This window comes from Aulonocara sp. 'chitande type north' Nkhata Bay, linkage group LG23 (genome assembly GCF_057382095.1).
Source record: "Aulonocara sp. 'chitande type north' Nkhata Bay isolate Kocher_YH1m ecotype deep benthic linkage group LG23, A_spYH_male_GT1.1, whole genome shotgun sequence".
In the NCBI taxonomy this organism is placed as follows: domain Eukaryota; kingdom Metazoa; phylum Chordata; class Actinopteri; order Cichliformes; family Cichlidae; genus Aulonocara; species Aulonocara sp. 'chitande type north' Nkhata Bay.
In genome coordinates this window covers 8,437,153-8,459,782 of record NC_141365.1, presented here as the reverse complement: position 1 = coordinate 8,459,782, position 22,630 = coordinate 8,437,153, and the positions used below count along the sequence as shown (strand labels likewise).

The 22,630-nt window shown below is 40.3% G+C and overlaps 2 protein-coding genes across 4 annotated transcripts in view; one reads left to right on the top strand and one right to left on the bottom strand.

Moving 5' to 3' along the window:
• ralgps2 (Ral GEF with PH domain and SH3 binding motif 2) overlaps positions 1-22,630 on the bottom strand; it is a 78,224-nt gene that overhangs the window by 12,188 nt on the left and 43,406 nt on the right. For all 3 annotated transcript variants that reach the window (XM_086282541.1, XM_086282542.1, XM_086282543.1), the window contains 3 exons: positions 22,349-22,438; positions 22,153-22,245; positions 21,471-21,597 (listed from right to left, as the gene is read on the bottom strand). In XM_086282541.1, coding sequence (XP_086138667.1) covers positions 21,471-21,597; positions 22,153-22,245; positions 22,349-22,438 — 310 coding nt within the window. The remainder of the gene's footprint in view (positions 1-21,470; positions 21,598-22,152; positions 22,246-22,348; positions 22,439-22,630) is intronic.
• angptl1a (angiopoietin-like 1a) lies at positions 1,115-21,362 on the top strand. Its single transcript, XM_086282135.1, has 6 exons — positions 1,115-1,409; positions 10,260-10,507; positions 10,631-11,251; positions 14,082-14,275; positions 15,394-15,664; positions 15,754-21,362. Exons 2-6 carry the CDS (start codon positions 10,318-10,320, stop codon positions 15,939-15,941), a joined length of 1,464 nt encoding a protein of 487 aa, XP_086138261.1. The 5' UTR covers positions 1,115-1,409; positions 10,260-10,317; the 3' UTR covers positions 15,942-21,362.

Sequence of the window (22,630 nt, the reverse complement as noted above, 5' to 3'; positions counted from 1 at the left end):
TGGAAAATGGTGTAATACACACAGCACTGCTGACAGAGACCCTAAACACACAACGGCAGGAGGAGATCCAACAGATAAAGGAGGTCACACTTTGTTTTTGGGATAACACACACACACAGCTGATTAGAATTAGAGGGAAAGGGTGAGAACAGAAGAAAAAGTTTACAAGTGCTTTTCAACTCAGCAGTGAGTTGGGGAGAAGAGGAGGAAGAGAGAAATCCTAAAGGCTTAACCGCTATAGCTTCTTGTCTGAGAGTATGTCAGGGATAACGGCGGTTAGTCATGCACAAATCCATACTGCCTGGAACACGCAGACAGAAGCATGAGTAGAGAAGCTGTGGTTTGCATACACAGGCACTTTGTATATGTTTACTTGCAGCAAAACTTGTACGAGATGGAAAGAAATAAATAGTCATGGCAAGAAGGCAGAAATTCAATCACAAATCAGGGAGAAAATTCTTCCAAAATGGTCAAGTAAGATCTTTTAAACATTACAGCTTAAACATGTATGAATAACACATTCAAGTAAATCACAATGGTGACAAAAAGCAAGTTAAGTCCAACTTAGAGTAAACCTGGAGTGACCATTTTGCACCAGTAGTGCCACGAATCATTTCTATCTGCCTGCTTTGGTCTCCGACTCTCACATCCAGCTGTTCTCTACAGGAAGAAGCTCCGAAACCCCAGCAGCATTACAATCAGCTTTTCTCGTTGCTACAGGGAAAAGCAAAAGGAGGGGAACTTCAAGCTGTAATTAAGGATGAAGAGGTCAAAGCAGTCCTGGACTCAGCAAAACACCTGAATTCAAACAGGCCTTGTCTCTTTGCTCCCTTATACAAAAACCACACAGGTCATTGTTAAGGATGGGACATTTAATCAGCAGCTCTGCCATTTTCTTTTTCAGTCTTTTCTTTTCTTTATCACTTATGACATCAGAGGTAGGCTGGGCGACTAAAAAATAAATAAATAAATAAAATAAAGGAGGGAGGAAAGAAAAAAAAAAAAAAAAAGCAATCTTCAACACCCACACCCTCATCCCCCTTCTCCTCCCTTCTCTTCCTTCTTCCCCTCCCTCTTCTAGTCTCCCCCATGCTTTGTGAAAAACTCAAGGCATCAGTGGTGAGAGCTCAGTCTGTTGAAGTGGCCGGCTTTTGAACCATACCCCAGTCTGAGCACCAGGAAAGTTCACAGGGAGCTTCGGGAAGTAGGGCCTTGACTAAAGCCTTGCATTGTGATTTATTGCTACAGAACAGGAGGAGTGAGTAGAGGAGAGAACCTCTGAAGACTTGGACAAAGAGAGAGACAGAGACATGAGTCCTGCGCACTGCAGCCCGGTGAAGACAGAATATAATATACACGTGACACCATAACTGCAGGAAAACATCCATCTCACTACTGGTAACAAAAAGGTAAACGCTGCTCGAGTTTTATTCTGTTTTCAATTTTGATTTTGGAATCAGTGAGTGTGTGTGTCTGTCAGCAAGATGGTGTTTTGTGTGTGTCTGGGCAGCTGTGAGAGCTCTGGCTGAGAGGTTGGAGAGGTTAGGACGTTTCGTGACTGGAGGTTACATCTGCAGACAGAAACATTTAGCAACGCTTCTTTGGCTATCCCCTGGAGTCTGACTGAGAAATACTGTGTACAGCATACTGAGAAGTGTATCGTGTATACATTTAACATATGTAATGTATATGAGGCCAACAAAGAAATCTGGAGAATTTATGAATTTATGATCCTAGTTGTATTAAGGAAGGGCAAAAACAACTGAATTCAGAGAGTACAACTTTTTCTGGTGTGCAGGGCCATGATTTACATCAGTTATGTAAAATGATTTTAAAAAATATACAGTCAATGAGTTGTTTCATCTAGATGTGAGAATGGAGAAACATCCAAGATCTTAAAGTTGCTCTGAAAATGACATTAAACCTTACCTGAGGAGAAAGAAAAAGCCAGAGAGAAGACAAAAAAAAGAAAACTGGGACATTCCAGCAAAACACTTGAGGGAGAGTGATCAGCTCAGATGGAGAGATTTGAGCTCTGCTCCTAGGCCTGTTTATTTTTTCTTGGCTTTTGGTTTCCTAATACAGTCTGAACCTGGCTGCTAACAGGGGTACGGGGATGTAGCCGAGTTAACCTGGTGGAAATCGGGATTAGGCCAATAAGTTCCATCTGTACATTCAGACGTGGTGAGATCTCATCTCACCTCACAGCCCCTTTTGGAAGGCTTAAAAGTGAGCAGATTCTATGACAGTTTATAAGCTCCCCGTTCAGGGTCGTGTTAAGGGAAAAGATAAAAATGCAGTGTAAGCCAACCTTAACCACATCCTCTATCAAATACACCCCATGGACATAAGACACTTCAGTCCCAACCTTGTCATGATGGCAAAAGCTTTGAACACTAATAACATCAATATGGTGCTCTTCCATATCAGCAACTCACAATTATCTTCAAATGTTTTTGCTTACGTCCTGGTCTGTTGGTGGTATCTGTGGAAACATTCTGCTCGCTACAAAGCCACATCTGTGAATGCTGTAAAGGTCCGTGAGAGACACGCAGACCTTCAAAAAGCCAGTGTTTGAAGTAAAAAGCAAAATGAGCGATGGCGAAAAGGAAAGAAAACACTGCACGAGCATGCTCATTTTTCCGCTTAGAGTAATAAATCATAATATCGATACCTCTAATAATTCAGGCTGGAAAAATAAGTGGGAGAAAAAAAAAAGATAAAAAAAGATAAAGGGGAGGCAGGAACAGCTGTCTGAGAAATATCCAGAACATTCCGTGCTGAAGCACCAGCATTCGGCTCTACCTGAACCGTGACTGCACGAAGGACAGGCTTTAAAAACGGGTCATTACTTACAATCCACGCATAAACTAACCATACTCATAGCCTTCACCTTAAGAGTTTTAAATCACAGCAGAACATCTGTTTGATGTCTTTTCTATTTAAAGTTTGCAAAAGTCCCATGACAAGCCAGTCAGGCAGTGCGTGGCCCATCAGAGTCAGTTACCTGCAGCCCTCCCCACCAGTCCCTTCATAGACTATGCTGTAACTCAGCACGGGACTCATAACTCACCCAGCCAGCACCAACAAACATCTGCGGTTTTTGGGCAGCAGGCATGCATCCAATCGTATCTTGCATTTTTAACCCGTGTCAATGGTAGTCTCAACTGATTTTATCTGCAAAACGCAGCCAATTAGAGAAGCGGACAAAGATAACATCCTGGATAAAGTCTTATCCAAAAACACTGCTCCTGCACTACTGTGTGCACATGTTAAACCCAACCACAGAACAACAACTCTGACACATTACATATCTCTTAAAACTCAAACCGACATTATGAGCCACACAAACTTTTAGACTTTATAAAGACATACAAAAACTAGTGGAGGATAAAGTCAAGGATAGTCACAGGAAAGTTTGTTTGAACTGTGAAGCTCATTAATGAGAGCTTGGACACAGCTGAACAGACTGGTCACCGTAGGGAGGAAGAGGTCAGCCAGGAGGTCAGGGTAAATAGACGGGTGAAGTGGAGGCATGTAACTAAGTAGAGCCAGTGGACAACAAGCGTGTAATGCAGTGTGCAAATTTATGTGTTCTTTCTTGTTGATTTAGCTAATAGAAAGCATGTGAAGTCTGAGGTTTGAGTTTAAGGCTAGGTGTGACTCAGAAGAGAAATAAAAACCAAGGAAAAGTATGCACGAGTGGCCAAAGAATGTACTAAATCAGAAATTTTAAACCATCCAGCCAAACAAACATTCATATAAATTCTTTTTTTTAAAAATATTTTCCCCCCTCCTTGCTCTCCTGGATCGCCTGACCTTCCTGAAAGTAATTTTTGCTGCACAAAACCTGAAGCAGCAATCCAGATATTCATTTATTTATCAGTTATCAACCAAAGAGCACGCCAAGGTGAAGCTACAGCTAATCTATCAACCTAGCTAGGTTAATTTTAAATTAATTTTCACCAAGAAACTGGGATTGTTGTGGAGGGTTACATCAATAAACATAAAAGACACAAAATTAATACCAACCTATCGGTGGAGCACACACAGAACAGTCCCAGTTTCTCACGTGACCCATTGAGAAGACAAATTAGCCACGTCTGACTGAGAAAAATACACTATACAAAGGAAGATGCAAGTTTATGGTGTCATCAGTTGGTTTTTTCATACACAAAAATGAATAATGCCAAAGATGTGTGTGTGTGTGTCGTCTATTCTATAGGAGGGGAAGCAAGAGGAAGAGTGTCATGTAATAATGACAGTGTTGGAAATCTCAGTCATTACATTAAGCACAGCACAGACAAAAGGATGACCCTGAGTTTCTGTGCATTTAAGTGCATGTTATGAACGCAGAGTAAGACGGGAAACCCGCTTTCCACAAAGACCAATTGATTTCGGGCGGATGAGTGGGTGGGGGCAAAGTAGAGGAAGGGTGGGACTGTACCCTAATCTACAAATAGACCTCTGACCCCAACAACAGTCTCAGCCCACATGTTTATAGAGTTTCCCCTACAGAAGAAGGAAAACAGATGGGGGGGCCCGTAGGGCCTCAGGTAGCATCATCAAGGATGACAGTTTAGTAGCTAGAAAAGCAGGAGGTTGAAATAACTTGTTAGTAAGGGTTGGTTTTATTAAAAATACAGGCCACCATCAACTTAATATTCAAGTTATGTTTAGTGATTGCCTTAAGTTCCAGTAAAAACCTCCAGTATCCGTTTGTGGCTCAGGTTTTCTAATAAAAAGAAAATCCTACTGTAATTCTTTGCATCTGCCCTCATTTCCCTTTTAGTTTTACACCATGAACTGATATAAAACATTCCCATTACTTACTGTACCGCAATGTAATTTGTATTCCATTTTAGAAGCGGCATTTAAAGTTTCTTCAGTTTTGATGAGGCTTTTACGAGTTTTGTGTTTTTAGCACTCCTGTGTGAATGCTGGGGTTTTTTTGGTTTGTTTTTCTTCTCATTAACTGCTTCATAATGTCAGCGCTTTTACTACATCCCCACTCATGCTGAGTTATCCTCCCAAAGCCTTTTATTTACTCACATTTTCATTCTATCCTTCATCAAAAGCAAGTTAGATCGTTTCTTTGTTGGCCGTTCTGCGTACACTTCTGTAACCTATTGTTTCAGCAAGCGCAGGAAAAGTTTGACTTTGAGTTACTCATGTAACTCAGCTGTCTGATGTCATGAACAGAAAAAAAGCTGCTGCTGTTGTTGTTGCTGTTTCCACGTTGTTCCTTGAATGAGAATAAACTTCTTTCCTTCACTCATCCCTATTTTCCCTATTTTGTTTTCACGTTCCCTTCTTTTTGTAACCAGTGATGAGGTGTTTGGAGGTATTTTGGACTTATTGTGGGAAAGTCTGAGGACCAGATGAGGGAGTGGAAGCAGAGGATTTTGGAGGCTGGGAAAAAACATTGACTTTGAAAATATAAATAAATTCTATCCATGTCATTCTCTCCCACTGGCTGGACTGCAATCCATCAAGTGAGAGACTGACACATTAGAAACCCACCGTGGGCGCTGAAACAAACATGCTGCAGACTGATATTATACATATGTACAGGAGGTTACAAACTGAAGAAAAAACAAATATAAAGTTTCTCATTAAGGTATTAAGCTCCCATGTGCCACCAACACAGCTTTAAAGGCACCACAGATTTAATTCTCCAACTCTATGAAACATTAAATGAGGGATAAACATCATTACCTTCATAGTTATCCCCTTGTATAGACTTTTAATACCGCTGCGTAACCCATTGGCCTCTAAGGCCACAGCATGGTTTACATCAATCTTATACTCATACTTGCATACATACTTTGGTGCTCTAAGGAAACAAGTAAACCCAAACATCTCCTCACTGCAAGGTTCAAGCACTTAGGCCTATACTTTTCTCCTGGTTTATGGAACATGTACTTCTCCACTGGCTGTGACTACAGTTAAACTACTTATGTAACCACTTGAGCAGACATCTGGATCAGGTCCACCATCTTCACATGAAATCACAATCAACTGGCTCTTCTCAGAATTTCTGGACTTGTCTTTTTGGCATTCCTTCTAAAGTACACACTATTACAAATATTTATTATAAACTGCCTGCATGGAGATTGTCATACACCTGTAGGTGTCTGGTTACAGGTGTATGACAATCTCCATGCAGGCAGTTTATAATAAATATTTGTAATAGTTTTCTTTAGGTGACAAATGAATATATGTTTTTTGCAATCATGCACGGTGAAACCCAAGGTTATAAGAGTGCCTGCCATATGGCCATCTCTGTGAAGTCAGCCTCAACAATCATTATGCTGTCTATCCGAATATTACAAGCTAATTTTTCCCTGCCAGGAGTAAAGTAAACAGATGTCTTACTTAATGACTTCTCTGATCATTTCCTCTCTTACAACGATGATAATATAATTATAACATCAGCCTCTACACGAACAATCTAAAGGTAGACGAAAGCCAGTTTCTCTCCAGAGGAAACTGGCTGTCATTGTGCTGTCAATGTAAATGTAGTAAGCCAAGACCAATTTGAAATGCAGTTAATTCAGCATGGCGCCAATTCTCATTTTGTAATTCGTAATTTTGTTTTTGTATAGTTTTTGTTTTTTTCATATATGGGCAAGTGCGGTGAACCCCTTTGTTTTTTTTATCATTTACAAAATGACTAAAAAACATAAAACAAAATATAGTGCCACTACAGCTGAAGTGCAGAATTTGCATTTATAATAGTGTAATGGTTCATACAGTGGAATGACTGTGGATTGAAAATAAATTAACCCACAGCACAGACAGGGGCATACAAAAAGAGACATGCCGACAGGGGAGTGAGATACTGTAAGATAGATAAGGAAGTGCATACCCTGCATGACAGAGGTGCATGAGATCATACTACTGCCAAAAAGATGGAGGAAAAAAGAAAAGGCATGCAGAGGTGACCGTTTGTCAGTCCTTCACTGGTTTCAAATGGACTACACAATTTTTTGCTAGTAAAGCAGCACCAACAAAAAAATAAATCCTATTCATATTAAAGTAGAAAATTGGTTTAAATGTTTCTTATTTGGTATACTACTTACAGTCTAATTCTCCCATGTGCTTTTAGTTAACTGTAACTGAAAAGGGTGGAAGGAGCACTAAACAGAGGGAGCAAAGAGGAAGAAAAGCAATGAAAAAAGGGGGGGAAAGTCGAGAGGATGGGGCTTTCACATTGAAAGAAAGTGCCAGAGAATTCTGTTAAGAATAAAAAGGAATGAGAGTAGTTTATGTATGAGAGGATTTGCCTCAGGTTACGTTCACGATGACTGACCTGAAAGGCAAAGAGGGGCCATGACCCATTTTCTACCACCATTACTTTCTTCCATCTTTAACTTCCTACTGTTTCTCAACCACCTGACAGTACATTCTAAGTGAAATAATACTTGCAGCCTACAACTTGCACATCAAGTTTGTGACCTTAAGCTAACTTGGTACTACACATTCTTGCTTCCTGACTCCAAAAACACAATGTTAATGTCCTGATGGCTGCATCCATCTTTTATACACAATGCAGAGCCTGAGGAGAAATCAAGGAGTGTGAACTCATGCATATATGGACAGATGTGTACTACTGCACAAGTATAAAAAGATACGTTACCAGATGTTCTTTAAACACAGGTGAGCTTTGTGTTTTTCTTTTAACAACCCTTACAGGCCTGAACCAATTTAGATGTTTTTTTTCTCCTTCTTACTCAAAAGGGCACTCTGCTTGTTCTGGTGAAACACTGTCAATGTTGTACCTTTACAACACACTACTGACCTCTCAGCATCTCCTGGAATGTCTTTGATATGCTACGTTTCCATGAAAAGAGACTAGGCCCCTCATACTCAGAACCACCACACAGAAGGAAATAAAATGAAGGTAGGAGCTGAGAGAGCAAAGGGATAGAAGAAAGGGACTGTAGGTAGGTGCTAAGGCAGGCAATAACTGATAGATGAGCTGTGATGTTACAGTTCTGTTCATGCCTCGTACGCTTTATGAATATGAAGACTTTCTGGAACTGATAAGTTTAAAAAGTCAGCCACAGTTTAGAAGAGAAGACACTTGAAGACTGATAGTGCTGATGCTGCTGGTAAAGACATTAGCAGCTCTCACCAAGGTCAGCAAGGATACAGTACCTGGTTACGCTGTCAGACACACAAGCTGCTGGAAAAACATACAACCATGAAAATGAATAACATCTCTGAGTAGTCATGCACACAGAGTATTCAATCATACAGACAGACACACAAACTTAAACATACCATTAAAAAGGTACACACGCACACATACACCCTGCAGATCTAGAGTACTAACTGTAATTCTGCCCCCTTTCAACATTGTTCCAAGTGACATAATTGCCAGAATTCCTGAAGAACCACAATGGCGTCATATGGGAGACACACAGCGCCTGAGTTTCAGGGTGGAGGGTAGGCCATAATGATGTGGCATAGAGAAAAGACTGACTGTGAAGAGTGATGGAGGGGATTAGGAGGGATAGAAAGTCTTGGCCTTGCATAGGACCAGGTCGGGTGTTAAATTGAGCAGTACATGAGACTGTGAGAGCGCTTTTTGTGTTTGTATGCTGATGAGAAACAGAACAAAAAAAAAAAATCACAAGGGGAAACAGCTTTGCACATATTTTTGATTGATTTCTGACTTAATCTCACATCCATTAGTGACTGTCCTGCATGCATGTTTGGAAAATATAATTTAAATAAAATATAAATAGTACCTCTTACCCAACACCTGTGCTGGCATGTTTAACTGTGTCAAGGAAACTGCATTAGGGTCAATTTGTGGTTGGTGTGTTTCAGGTGAGGCCAGTGCAAGTAGCCAACCTAGTTACAAAGGACAGTAACATTATATCTAAGCTGTGGAAGTAGCAAGTCAGTAGCCAGGTATTTATATTTTAATGTCATGGTGGAACAACGTGGACTAGACTTTATATCTAAAAAAATAAATAAATAAATAAAAATAAAAATAAAAATAAAAAAACTATACAGCCAAGTGGCACTGAATTTCCTACTGAGGTGCATGGCCACAACATTTTACACCCTCTTAAGGCTGGAGTACTCCCTCAATTGTATGCAAAAGGTTTTTACGCTATGCTAAAAAATGCCAGAAGCTTAGTGAGGTGCTTTTTAGCAGCCTGTGCTGCATGCTAACCACCGTTTCCTGTTGCTAAGAACTGAAAAATGCTCAGCTACGGATAAAATCTGTCTCATTACTGTCACTTGAAAATCACACTGGAGGACAGGTGAGACAAATACGGTAACGATACGATAACAATGGAGCAGATTATACTGCTCTGTTCTCAAACGACCCATGTCTGTAGCAGATGACATCTCCAGCATGGCACATTATTGTTAAAAAGCTTGTTGATACATTTAGCTTGATGTGGGTCTGCCATGTAAGCATCGATCAGCAAGAATCAGGTAACTGTAACACATTAGGTTGCCATTTTGTGTCATATCAATAAAAGTGTATCTGTTGTGGGGGAAAAGAAGCTAAGAAGAGACTGTGCTTTGCAAGTCCCAACTTAAAAATAAATGAAGTTGCCATCCATTTTCTGCTGCTTCCAGTATCTACAGTACAATCCAGAAACTGGAAGTTGATTCCTGTGGTCAACTTGCTGAGAAGTACCATAATTTCTAAAAAGGGTTCCTGATTCCTACAGTTGGGGGAAAATAACAAAACAAAACAAAACAAAACAAAAAAACATCTTTAAGTAGGATCTTATAGAAGCCGGGAGGATGGGAGTTTGCCAAGTCTCTGTCCTAGACTAAAGAAGATAAACTAAATTCAAGGGCAGGATGAAGATAAAGATAAATCAGCAACAGTTAGATATCATAGCTCCTTAATAGGGGGAAACCAAGAGAACCTCTGAATAATGGGGTCTGTCAGCAGGGGAACTAACTAAGACAGAAAGCAGACGTAAGCCAGTTGGCTGGACAGAAAATGTGTTCTCTCTTTGACTATTTCCACACAAATAACAGTCTGTGGGAGCAGTACGTGACAAATTCTCAACTGGATACTTTCCTAAACAATTAGATTGTCTGCTGATATCTTTTTTTAAGAAAGAAAAAAAAAAAAAAAGCTTCAAATACCATTTCATCAAAATACTATATCCCTCTGCTCTGGAAAAGCAAACAATTAACAGTCCTGGTGTTTTATTCATTGTACACAAAGAAAAAGCTGTTTCCTTAACTCCTAAGGTCGTGTGTTCTTTCAGGGAGGCCTGGAGGGAGTACCAGCAGCTGCCCATCTATCCATTCAGTCAGCCAGCAGCAATGCAAGGGCTGATGTGGCGTCTGTGCGCCTTGCTCTGCCTCTCCCTCTGGCAGGAAAGTTACTGCAGGAGCTCCAGGGAAGCCCGGAGGACCAAAGAGCCTTCTCTCCACAGGAGTAAAAGAGCTCCTCTGGATCCTGATGCCAAAAAATGCTCTTATACCTTCCTTGTACCTGAGCAGAGAATCACAGGTAGAAAATATGCTATTTTTCGAAAAGTACCCTTAGTACAATATGGTTGAACTAGTCTCTCTTTTGCTTCCCATTACATCAAAACAGCTTCTTATTAATCTCTTAAATCATATCTGTCATCAGGTCCAATCTGTGCCAGCACCACAGGCCCAGAGCCAGACAAGGAAAGAGTGACCCGTATGGAGATTGCAGATGTGCGGGATGTGCTCAACAAACAGCACCGTGAGATTGAGACGCTGCAGCTGGTGGTAGATGTGGATGGTAACTTGGTGAATGAGATGAAGCTGCTGCGGAAAGAGAGCAGGAACATGAACTCCAGGGTGACCCAACTATATATGCAGCTGCTACATGAGATCATCAGGAAGAGAGACAACTCCTTGGAGCTCGCCCAGCTGGAGAACCGTGTCCTCAATGTGACCTCAGAGATGATGCGACTGGCTTCAAGGTATAGGGAGCTAGAGGCCCGTTTTGCCACAATGGCCGGAGTGGTCAACAACCAGTCCATTCTCATATCTGTACTGGAGGAGCAGTGTATGAGGACGCTGGGACGCAGTGAGCTGCCTGCAGTTCCCCCTCTGGTGCAGGTGGTACCGCAGAATATACCAGTCAACAACCGTTTCACCAATGAGATACAGAGGGACAATAACAACAGGGAGTTCTCCCGTGGACCACGCATCAACCCACCTACAATAAGCCCTTTTGGGATTGACCCTCCACCACCGCAAGGAACGCTTACCTCTGATGGCAAGTACAAATTTAAAATAGCAGGCAAAGACTGAGGAATAACTGAGGACTGTAAAACAGTCAGGAATCTAATGACTTTTAGTAGGCTGACGCTGAGCAAAAGTAAGATGTCTTAAGTAACTGTCAGAAACTGTGCTAATTGTACACACAACTACTAAAGTATAATTAGCTAGGGATCGCAATTCAAAACCTAATTTCTCGCAACAGTTGGTACTGTTGAGGCACAGTTGGCTCATGCTTGGCATGCTACAGAGGCAGTGAAATCATACATTCCTATGATCCCACTTGGCTGCTTGTATTGGCAGCATGATACAGAGCATATGCACTAAATTAGTGGGATGGGGATTAGGCCTCTTTTAACAGCATTAAGAAGACTTGGTAAAATGGGAAAAGATATATCTTCAATTGGATAAGTAAAGGGGCAGGGTATAGTTAAAGTACCCATCTACTGGATTTGCCCAACAAGTCTGAGAACCCTGCACTAAAATAACTAATCAGATAAAATCCTCTAAATAGACAATGCTCCTTTGTTCTTTTCTTCCAAAAAAAAAGTTGACCATCCTGACATCTGAGAAAGATAATCGCCAATGTGAAACTAATTTGCAAGGTAGACTGCTACTTGGAAACGGCTCCTAAAACTTGGTCCGGGCGCTTGTATTTTGACTGGCGATTAAAGTATGGGGAAGAATGTTGAAAGGGGTTATACAAGCCCTTAAACGGTGAAACAGACAAAGGGGAAAGCAAAACAAAGCCTGTCTGAAAAAATGATGGGTCAGAACCAGACAAATTTAAGGGCCAAAATAAATGTATTTTTGACAGGGTCACAGTTTAACTACATTATCGTCATCATCATATCATCAAGTTTAAACCAATACATTTCACATCTTATTTGTAAATTACCCTTTACTTTCAGTCATTTGGTATGCATGTCTATGGCGAATTATAAGGTAGGTATGTGTGTGTGTATATATATATATATATATATATCCTGAACATCCTCGGCTGGGCAAACTATATGAAAGCACCCAAAATTCACCTTAAAAAAAAGGTATCAGAATGAGAAAAAAACCCCCAAAACAAACAAACAAAAAAACAAAAAACACCACATTTTTATATCAGGAAATATTTGAGAAAACATGCACCAATGCCATAAAACTGCATCTATGATATGGCAAAGCATCACCTATTCTGGGCTTTACATATGGCAGAGTTAAATAATGACATAAAATTCAGATGTACACTATTTTGGAAATAATTAAGTCAGTTTTTCTGTTTATGATCATTCGGGCGGCATAGTTAGACCTTAGCATTATGATATTTTTGCTTTGTTTAAAAGGCATCAGCTTACAGTCACTGTCCTGTCATTGCAAAAAAGGGGGAAAAAAAGAAGAAAAAATTTAAGTCTATACAAGAGTTAATGCCTATACAGTCATTTTAAATGTGCGTTAATCACAAGTGTCTGGTTTCTCATGAAAGCCCACATCAATCAGTGAAACACTGTTCTTCTTAAATCACAGACCTGTCGCCACCTCCACTGACATTCAAATAATGACATGCTTCTTTTAAGCTCAAAGAGCAGAGGAGCATATTTTAAAAGCCTCCACGCAGAAAAAAAATCTCCAAAGAAACACAAAGGTAGAAGACGGTGAGGAAGTGCCCGTGGGAGGTAAAATTGCAGAGACTGAACTTGTAAATGACAAGAAGACCGCGTATCCTTTTAACTACCTCTAGCTATGTGGAGTTCCTCATCTGCCTTACCAAGCTGTAACTGTCTGATTAGTTATCAGCCGATTAAAGTGTATTTGAACTGACATACATACTACAAACAGCATTCTGACCATATCCTTACTGACCTTATCCATCAGCTGCTGTTTTCACTCGATTAGTGGTGCTCCTTCATGATCGAGATAAAAAGTTATAATAGGAAGATTTAATTTTGTTTTTTTCTATGGAGTTTTTATGGATGAGTTTTTGCAGCAGACAGGATAGATCCGAAACAAGGAGGGAAAAGTGTAAAACAGAAAGCCACCACAGGTCCTAGCAGCCCCTCTTCCATGTAGGTTCCATACAAGTATAAATACGCACCGCTTCACCACAGTTTGGTCTAGATGAACCAACTACTATGTATTATACTGGGTACCTATGTGCTTTCAGAGAGTCTACCACAGGCCTCTAGACTAGACAGACAGACCCAGCTTGTGTTGATACTGGTTTAATAAATATTCACAGAGAGAAAGAAGAAATGTGGCCGGTTTAGATTCAGCTGCTTCAGCTCAGCTCTGGTGCAGCGCCACCTCATAGCTTTGACTGAAGGTGGAATCTAGGTGAATATTAAATAACAGCTTTGGTGTGCAGATGAAAGCTTATGTAACTTCAGACTGTGGGATGTTTGGGTGGTCTGAGCAAAGATATTAATTCCCAGCTTTGTCTTCCCTTTTAATCTAGTTTATAATGACTTCTGTATGTTAACTACAAAGAGTGACATTTAAATCAGGACATAGTCAAGTCTTATTATTCAGAAGTTTCCAACTGTGTGCAAGTCAGATAATATGTGTTGTTTAATAATTAAATAAAGAAAAATGAAGATTCTGTAAGTTAGTCAAAGATATGGTAATACATGGCTTTTTAGTGCAAGTTACGGCTCATCTTAGTATCATGCGTACCCTTGTCCTCAAAATTATCACCTATTAAAATCACCACTTGGGTTTCTCAATATTAACAATATAATTTATATGCAGATTAAAATATCACAAATGAGTGTTCATCAATATTAATGTTCAAATAAGAACCGCTCATTTATCTTCCTCTTCTACATCATTTACAACACCAGGTCCCTTCAATGACTGCTACCAGGTGCGAAAGGCAGGCTACACCACCAGTGGTATGTACCTTCTTAAGGCAAACGGCAGTGACCGACTGATCCAAGCCTGGTGCGAGCATGGCCTCGACAATGGAGGATGGACAGTTATGCAAAGGAGGAAAGATGGCTCTGTTAACTTTTTCCGCAACTGGGAGAACTACAAGGTAAGTTTACGGAAAAGGAGATTAATGAAGTAACAGCAGGTCTAACAGGACATGTGATAAGAATTTGGCATTTCAAGGACACAAATGTACAATAACAGTAGGTTTAGGGCCACTAGCCAAGAATATGTAGCTTACCCTGCAGATGATCATAAAATCTATACTGAACCTATGATTGGCTAGTTGCTTATGCCAATGGCCCAAAAATAAAGTGACAGATAAAGAGACTCCGTATCACTCTTTTCACAAGTCCCACCTTCAAGAGAGCAATGCCAACAAAATTAGTAAGTTTGTGCAGCCCACCCCTTTCCTTAGCAGCCCAGTCTCTGAGGTTCATTTTAAGGTCACTAAGCAAGCACTTGTTCAAACAGTGTAAATAGCTTAGTGGTGGATTTCCTCACACTGAAACTGCAGCCAAGAACTGAATCCAGGGACAAATGTATGCAATAAGAGAGCCCCAAGGGCTGAGAGTGAAACGCAGCTCCCCTCTCAACCCCACTGGAAATGACCCCTGTTTCTCTACTTCCCATGTCTCAGCCTTATGAGATAAGATGACCTTTTTTCCTGTGTCATTTCTATCAAAATGCCTGACCTCCGTTTTCTCTGTATGTGATGAAGGCAAATTGCAGGAGTTCTCCTTGAGTCATAAAATTTGGATTCATGTATTAATACGGTCATGGTGATTGGATTAGAGACAGAAAACACTTGTGCAGTTCTCCACTTGCTGCATTCAACTCTCCATCAAAAACACTGCCAAATCATCGCTGGCTTTGCTGTTCAACAAATTTGTAGAGTGAGAAACCGCAGATCACAACCTTAACACATTATCATTTCAATGGGAAACAGATTTGATTTCAATTCACTTGATTGCAAGGAGAAAACTCATATAAACACAGCTCCCTGGCAAGAATTCATAATAACCTCACTCCATTTTAATGTTTGTGTTCTTTGGAAACGATTTGCCTTCACTGACCACAGAAGCAAAAGATCTATTCATTCACCATTTAGCTAAACCGCAGTATCCAGCTTACGTAAATTAGTGCTACACGTACAAAAGTAGTGACATTGAAATCACAAGTGAAACTGTCGTACTGTCATAATGTGGTGCCTGTCCCCTGCAGAAAGGCTTCGGTAACATAGATGGCGAACACTGGCTCGGCCTGGAAAACATCTACAATCTTACGAAACAGGGTGATTACAAGCTGATGATAGAGCTGGAAGACTGGACAGGAAAGAAGGTGTATGCCGAGTACAGCAGCTTTCATCTGGAGTCTGAGAAGGAGGGCTACCGGCTGAGGCTAGGCACCTACCAGGGCAATGCTGGTGACTCCTTTAGCAGTCACAACGGCAAACAGTTCACTACGCTCGATCGTGACAAGGACTCCTTCTCTGGTAGGGGGACATATTGGTTACATTAGTTTGAAATAATTCATGCATTACTCTGATCTTATTTTCTGAGCCTGGGTTCTTCTCTTCATTAGGTAACTGCGCCCACTTCCACAAGGGCGGCTGGTGGTACAATGCCTGCGGACAGACCAATCTGAATGGGGTGTGGTACAGCGGGGGAGTTTACCGCAGCAAGTTTCAGGATGGAATCTTCTGGGCAGACTACGGGGGTGGTTTCTACTCCCTAAAATCAGTCCGCCTCATGATGCGGCCAATTGACTAGGACAATGAACTGTGGTTCTTTCAGATGCATCTCAGTCTCCATCCTTATCGTTCTCTACCCATAAATAAATAAATCCCGTAAAGGCAGAAGCAGGAATCTCTGCCACATCTGAGGAAGAGGTAGCGACATGTTTATGGCCAACAGTCCACTCTGTGGCTAGTTAACATGAAGACTGATACCACCGCCTTCCCCAAGTAACTACTCTCCATCTATCAGTGTGGACAGTCTATGAAGTTCCCTGAGGCCTTTTAGTATGACTGTGTCCTATTTTACTCACTCTTCTTGAGATTAAGTATGTTATAAAGGGAAATTATTATTTACTACAGTGATGAGATTTCTTCTGAGCAGCTAATGGCGACTTATTGAAAGTGTTCCCCATAGGATGGGGCATTGAATAAACTGCGATGTTTAATCGTGGTAGCATGAAAATTAATGCAATCTAAAGTAGTGCTGAGAAGACCTGCCAAACAGTGAGAGGAAATAAATAGTTCACCTACTGTCTACGTTTCTACTGGATTTCCTGGACTTCTGGGGCAACAACCGACCCCCAGCACCAAACCCACAAACCCACCGACTGAACAAGAACCTGTGCAACAATGTGCTTGTTCAATGTGCATATGGCTGAGACGGCTTTAGTATGTAAATATCTTTGGCTTTATTTGTGAAAGTTAATTTAAAAAGGTTGTGATTCTACTCAGGCCAAATGTTCACAATGTCATCACTCTGCCATTCTTTGTTATTTAACAGTGTATTTATATTTAATATAGTCATGGCATTGTTATATCTAGCCCTGTAACAATACAATTCTTTACACTTTTCTTATCCAGTGTAGAAATACATCAGTAGCACTTCAAAACACACACACACACACACACACACACACACACACACACACACGACAAAACTACCTGGAGTGGATATCTAGTTGACTTTAGGATGGACAAGTTGTGACATGAGCTACCAGCCATCAGAGAGGAATTAAATTCTTTCATAAACAATAAAATGTCTCACTTTTCACTACGCTTCTTGTTTTAATAAATAGCAAGACTTTCATAAAATCATTTCCCACACGAATACACTTGCAAATGTCACTGTGTAAAATATTAGCACAGCAATTTTATTTATAAAGGATGACAGCATCGCCTAAAATAAGCCACTATATTGGATCTGATTTAGTTGCAATCCAAGCTGTCATAGCAATGAATAAGATCAGGGAGACTTCCAAATTAAAGGAAGTGAACAGAAATTAGCTCTGACCACACACGGGGACTGCATTTACAAATTTACAGTAGGTCAGATGTGAGATAAGAATTGTCATTTATGTCCCCCTGTTTAGCCGGAGTTTTTCAGAGAACTTAATAAAGCAACATAAACTGCCATAACTAAACATCTTCTAATTTGGAGACAAGTCAACAAACTAGTATTGACCAGTCATCTTAAATTATGCCTCCACTAGACTCTTCTTTTAGAAGAACTGTAAGTCAGAGCAGACCGAAGCTTTGCGCTCTAAAGGTCCGGGGCAGATGAGAACTAGCCGTACTAGAGCCTGACACAGAGGACTGTAGGTTACAGGAATTGGTTATGAAAACCTCCCGGCCCCAACCCCGCTGGCAGGATTTTTGATGTGAGATATTTGACACTTTTAACTTGCTGTTTTCCATTACATTAGTTATTCCAAACGCTGATGCTCGTGTCCCACAGCTACCACTACTCAGCAACAGCAAGCTGGAGTTGGAGCACCACTGAGCTCAATTCTGGCATTCTGTAAAAATCTCTCTCCCCTAACAAGAGGCCAAAAACTGAAAATACACGCTACAGCATCGCATTAATAAAATTACACTGGGACTATCATAAATATTAACGAGCTCTTTATCAGTGACATCCTGTTCAGAGAAGTGTAGCACCAAGCTACACGAACACAAAGGATATTTTTAATCCGTTTGTGCAACCAAGCAGATCGCGGCCAACAGCTGTTGGTTCAATTGTGTAATTGAAATCGAAAACTTTATTATTTTTAGCGTTTAAAATCAGATGCAAATCAAATAGGTTTTATTTTCTTCCATGTGTACAGTACCTATGATCCTGTATTAGATATTAGATCACTTGTCGAGCAGTGTTTAGCAACACCAAAGACACTGGTGGCAAAGTTTTGCTACTGATATACTGCTTTTGCTAGACAAGGTGAAGGTGAAAGGACAGGAACTATTTTAAACTGCATGAATGGCTTTATTCCTAGAGTTAACCCATATGTTTCTATGGGCTCTTTGTCCCTACACGATTTGCTAGAGATCAAGGATGTGAGCTTAGACAGGAGGCAGCAATGTCTGCCAAACCTAATAGTAGGTCAGAGATCAGACTGTTGCGCATATACACAGTTCAGCACAAATGTGTCACTGTAGAGCCAACACATGGCTCTTTCTCCAGACCGTTTATTGCCAGTGATAGGCATCACACCCAAAAATAATGGAAATTGAGCACAGTCACAAACATGTCAAGAAGCCATTCAAATAAAGTTTAGGAAACAAAACCTTTTGGTAAGAAAAACAAACAAACAACAACAACATGGTAATTTCAGCCCTCTGTTCTAAGTTGGGACTTTAATTTACGGCAACACTCAAATTCAGCAGGTTCTGTGTTTAGACACCAGAGAGGTCAATATGCGAACATCAAGAGAAACCAAACACAAATTTATTCCTTAAGCACACCCAACACTTAGCTGGGAGTGATGCTCTGGAACAAGCACTGCGACTTTCAGTCTCCTGCTCATTCATTCCCGTTTTCTCCACCCTGGAGGAATCGGGAGAATTTACGATTAAGGGAAATGTGCAGGAGCAAGAAAGTGGCAATTTCTCTTTCTCTTGAGCGCCAGGTTGGCTCGATCCAGTCCTGAGGCAGCCAGTTAGTTGGTCACACATCCACAAGCATCATAGACAAGTTTATACTGTAAGGAAAGACCATGCAACTCCCACATATATGCCCTAGAAATCCCCACCCCAAGACAGAGCAACAAATGACGAATGACAAAAGCTTACCGAAAAGTAAGTTTCCTTTTGATTAACATATACACAATGACGACACAGTTTAGATGTGCATTTGTCTTATTGTTTTACAGACATCCATGATGGAGCAGTGTGGGAAAATGGGTCACCTAAACTTTCTTTAATGGCAAACAGACTCTTGCGCGCTGCGTATTTCCTTGTGTCTGTTTGTTTGTGCATACTTGAGTGTCCAAGTCTGAATCACACAGAGGTAGCTATGATACAAGGCTGATTGAAAGGGGGGGGACTGTGGTAGGTTTTAAAAAAGTTATTTAGCCAACCTGAAGTCAAAACAAGAACAAACAGTTCAGCTATAAAACCACACACATGGCATGAACGTTTTCCTTGCAACTCGTAAGGGATTCCTGTGTGATGTCATACCGTGGAGCCAGAGGGAAAAAGGAATATGAATGTTCAAGGGAAGGAAAAAAACAAAACCTTTTTAACATGTCCTAGTGATTCATGTGTTTGTTCCTGCTAAAGGGAACTTTGATTTTTCATAAGAGAGCAGAAAATTTATGCTCAACATTCACCATTAAGCCAAAGGGAGGGGGGGGGGGGGAATCAATGATGTGTTACAAAGATGCGAAAGCTTCTGAGGAAACAGACAGCTTACTGCTTACTGACTGACAAATGATTGTCGTAGTGACGTAAAGACAAACGCAGGAGGGAAGTTTGGCTTTTCAAACCCAGACGCTTGTCATTAAAGTAACCTTTAGCCCATAAAGATAAGAAGCTGAGTGCAAGGCATCTTAATGGATACTAAAAGTAAACTAGGGATTATTTATTTTTGTTTATTTTAGTGTTTTCCATTGAAATTTTTATAGACGATGATAAAAATCCCAAATATGTGAGTCACTAGAACCATTACGGCTACTTCTGCAGAGAAGGGCTAAATTATTGAGCAAGTTCAAAGTTATTTAGAAATGCATCTTCAATCCTTTTGGTTATATGGTACACACTGTGTCAAACAGAGGTGATTAAAAAAATACTATTGCTAAATAAAAAGTTTTTAAAATGCACAACATCTAGTCTCCCATGGTGTAACAAACTATTGAGATACATAAGGTTTGATGTTACTCAAGAACATTACTCACACTCAAATGTTGGAATAAACCACCTTGCACCTGTTGTACAAGCAAATACAATAACTCTCTAGTCACCCATTTATTCCTCGCTTTATATCTACATGAATCAATTTTTAATTTACAGCATATGAGCAATTTGGATAAAACATGTGGTGTTGTGTTGAGTCAGCAAAAATGCTAAAATGGAAATCTGGACTTCCAACTGCCTTTTTTTTTTAATCCAAAGTTTATGGTTGGAAATAAAAGTGCTTTCAAAGCAAAAATCCTACATCGCATCAGCTTCTCTAGCTTAAACCAGACCAACATTAACTTTTATTTCATCTTTTGCCATTGTTGATTTCTAGAAATCAAAATCAGGCAAAAGTGCTAAGCCTCATCATTTCTTTAGATTTTGAAAGGAAAATTGGAAATGGGTGTAGTGATTTTTTTTTTAAATGAGCAAACATAAGTGGAAATACAGTATAAAAAGACAAAAGGGGTTTTGTCTTCAAAAATCCGTATTTGGTATGACCAGTTTTATTCTTAAACACAGTCTGAACTCTTTTAGCTCAGCTTTCTGGTAATTTAAGTAGTCTTCAGGGATAGTTCTCCAGGCTTCCTAAAGGACTGTTGTACCTCTTGCGCGACCCCGTCGTACATACCGCAGATGATCTGAATGAAAGCTTTCAAGTTTGGATTCATCACTCCATCAGACCTGTTGCCACTGATTTTCAGTCCAGTTCATGTGTAATTTGGCATGCATCAGGCGTTTCTCCCCGTTTCTCTTTCTTAAGAATGGCTTCTTGACAGCCACCCATCCACTGAGACCATTACTAATGAGGCTTTGGCAAACAGTAAATGGATCGACTGAAGGGCCAGATGTACTCCACAGGTCCTGTGTCAGGTCTTTGCTGGATTTGTATTTCCTCATTTCATGATTTTCAAATACTGTTCATCTGCTGTTCATCTGAGATATACGTTTGACTAATAGCTCTTTGGATATCAGCTTTGGTGAATAAGATACTGTCAAATTGTTATCTTTAAGCACTTTTCTACAGGCAGAGTGTCACAGCAACACAAAATGTGTCCCCATCTCTTTATATATGTCCATCCCTTGGGTTGGATGCCTTTTTGTGCTTACAGGGTTCATAGCTCATTGGTTGTACCGGGGGGGAAAAAAAATCCATCTGAACATAGTCTGATAGCAATTTAACAAATTTTTCCTCCAACTACCATTTCTTCCTCAACACAAGAGAAAAAAGCTTTATTTCTTGGAAGTAAAATATAAAGAAATGAGGGGGGGTGCAAGCTTTTTTGCACAGACCTATATTAGACTAAAACTTCACCTTTCGTAAGAAGGGGGAGGGGGGGGGGGGGGTGCAGTAGTTACCCGCTATGCATGCATGTAGATTTGTGTCTGTTACCTAGGTATGGTATGCAAGAAACCATGCTCTGGCTGCTGATGTAGTCTCTCAGGCGTTTATAGTTGTCTTCTTTGGACATCAGGTAATCAAGCCGGTCAAACGTTGCCTTGTCCTTACGATTAAGTAACTACACACGAAGACAGGGATAAGGAGGGAACAAATTAGGGCTAAGATGTACAAGTGGAAAGATTTTACCATAAAAATATTTTTAAAAGAACCTCCTGTGGTTTTGCAGACCAGAGTTCAAGAAATTTCCAGCATTACATCACAACATCATTATGTTATTATGTAACTTCTACATCTTCGCTGAGAACACTGACAGACATGTTTGTAAAACAGACACTGATTTAAAATTGAATAATGAATTCAAAATGTTCACCATCCATAAAGATCGTGTCAAGTTCGTGTACAGATACTTGGCATTTCACTGAGACGCTGACATCTTTCTAAAAGTAATCAGAGTTCAAGGGAAGTGTATTTGTTAACGTCTCATTTTCCTTGTGAAATTAAAGTTTCTGAAAGTTTTAACTCTTTTATTCATTACGCCATGTCACTTGTGCTACTTTTATTATTCTCCATTTATGTGTCCAGTGTTTTGGTGCAGGCTTTGGGGAAATTCCTGCTTATTGACAGCACTCTACTAATAAACTTGTGACATCAAAGCACAGCAAATATTACTCACCGCCCAAGTTTTGGTTAGCCTGAAGATGGGAGCACTTTGTAACGCTGACACCACTGCCATTACCGCATGGAGGTTGTTCATGTCACACAGTTTCTGTGAGTAGTAGTAGAGTACATCAAACATACATGAAGTTGAATTGGTACAGCAAACATTCGTGTGGATAAAACAAAGTCATGTCCTGGGTGGACTTGTGTACCTTGGCAGTGCGAATATACAGACTCAGCACCTCGGCTCTGATCTTCAACGTCTGTGCATGGAGGATCTCTCGTACCACCCAGAAACTTGTCTAGAAAAGAAAAGAAAACAAACAAAAAAAAATACTCACAAACAAGGACTACAAATGACCAAGTATTACAGAAAATCCCTTTCAAGTAGGGACAAAGGGTAGTTCTGCTTCACAAAATCTCCTGATTTTGAATCGAGAGCCAAGACTTGAAGACCTGTGTGACAACTCTTAATTAAAACGGTTATAAAGCAG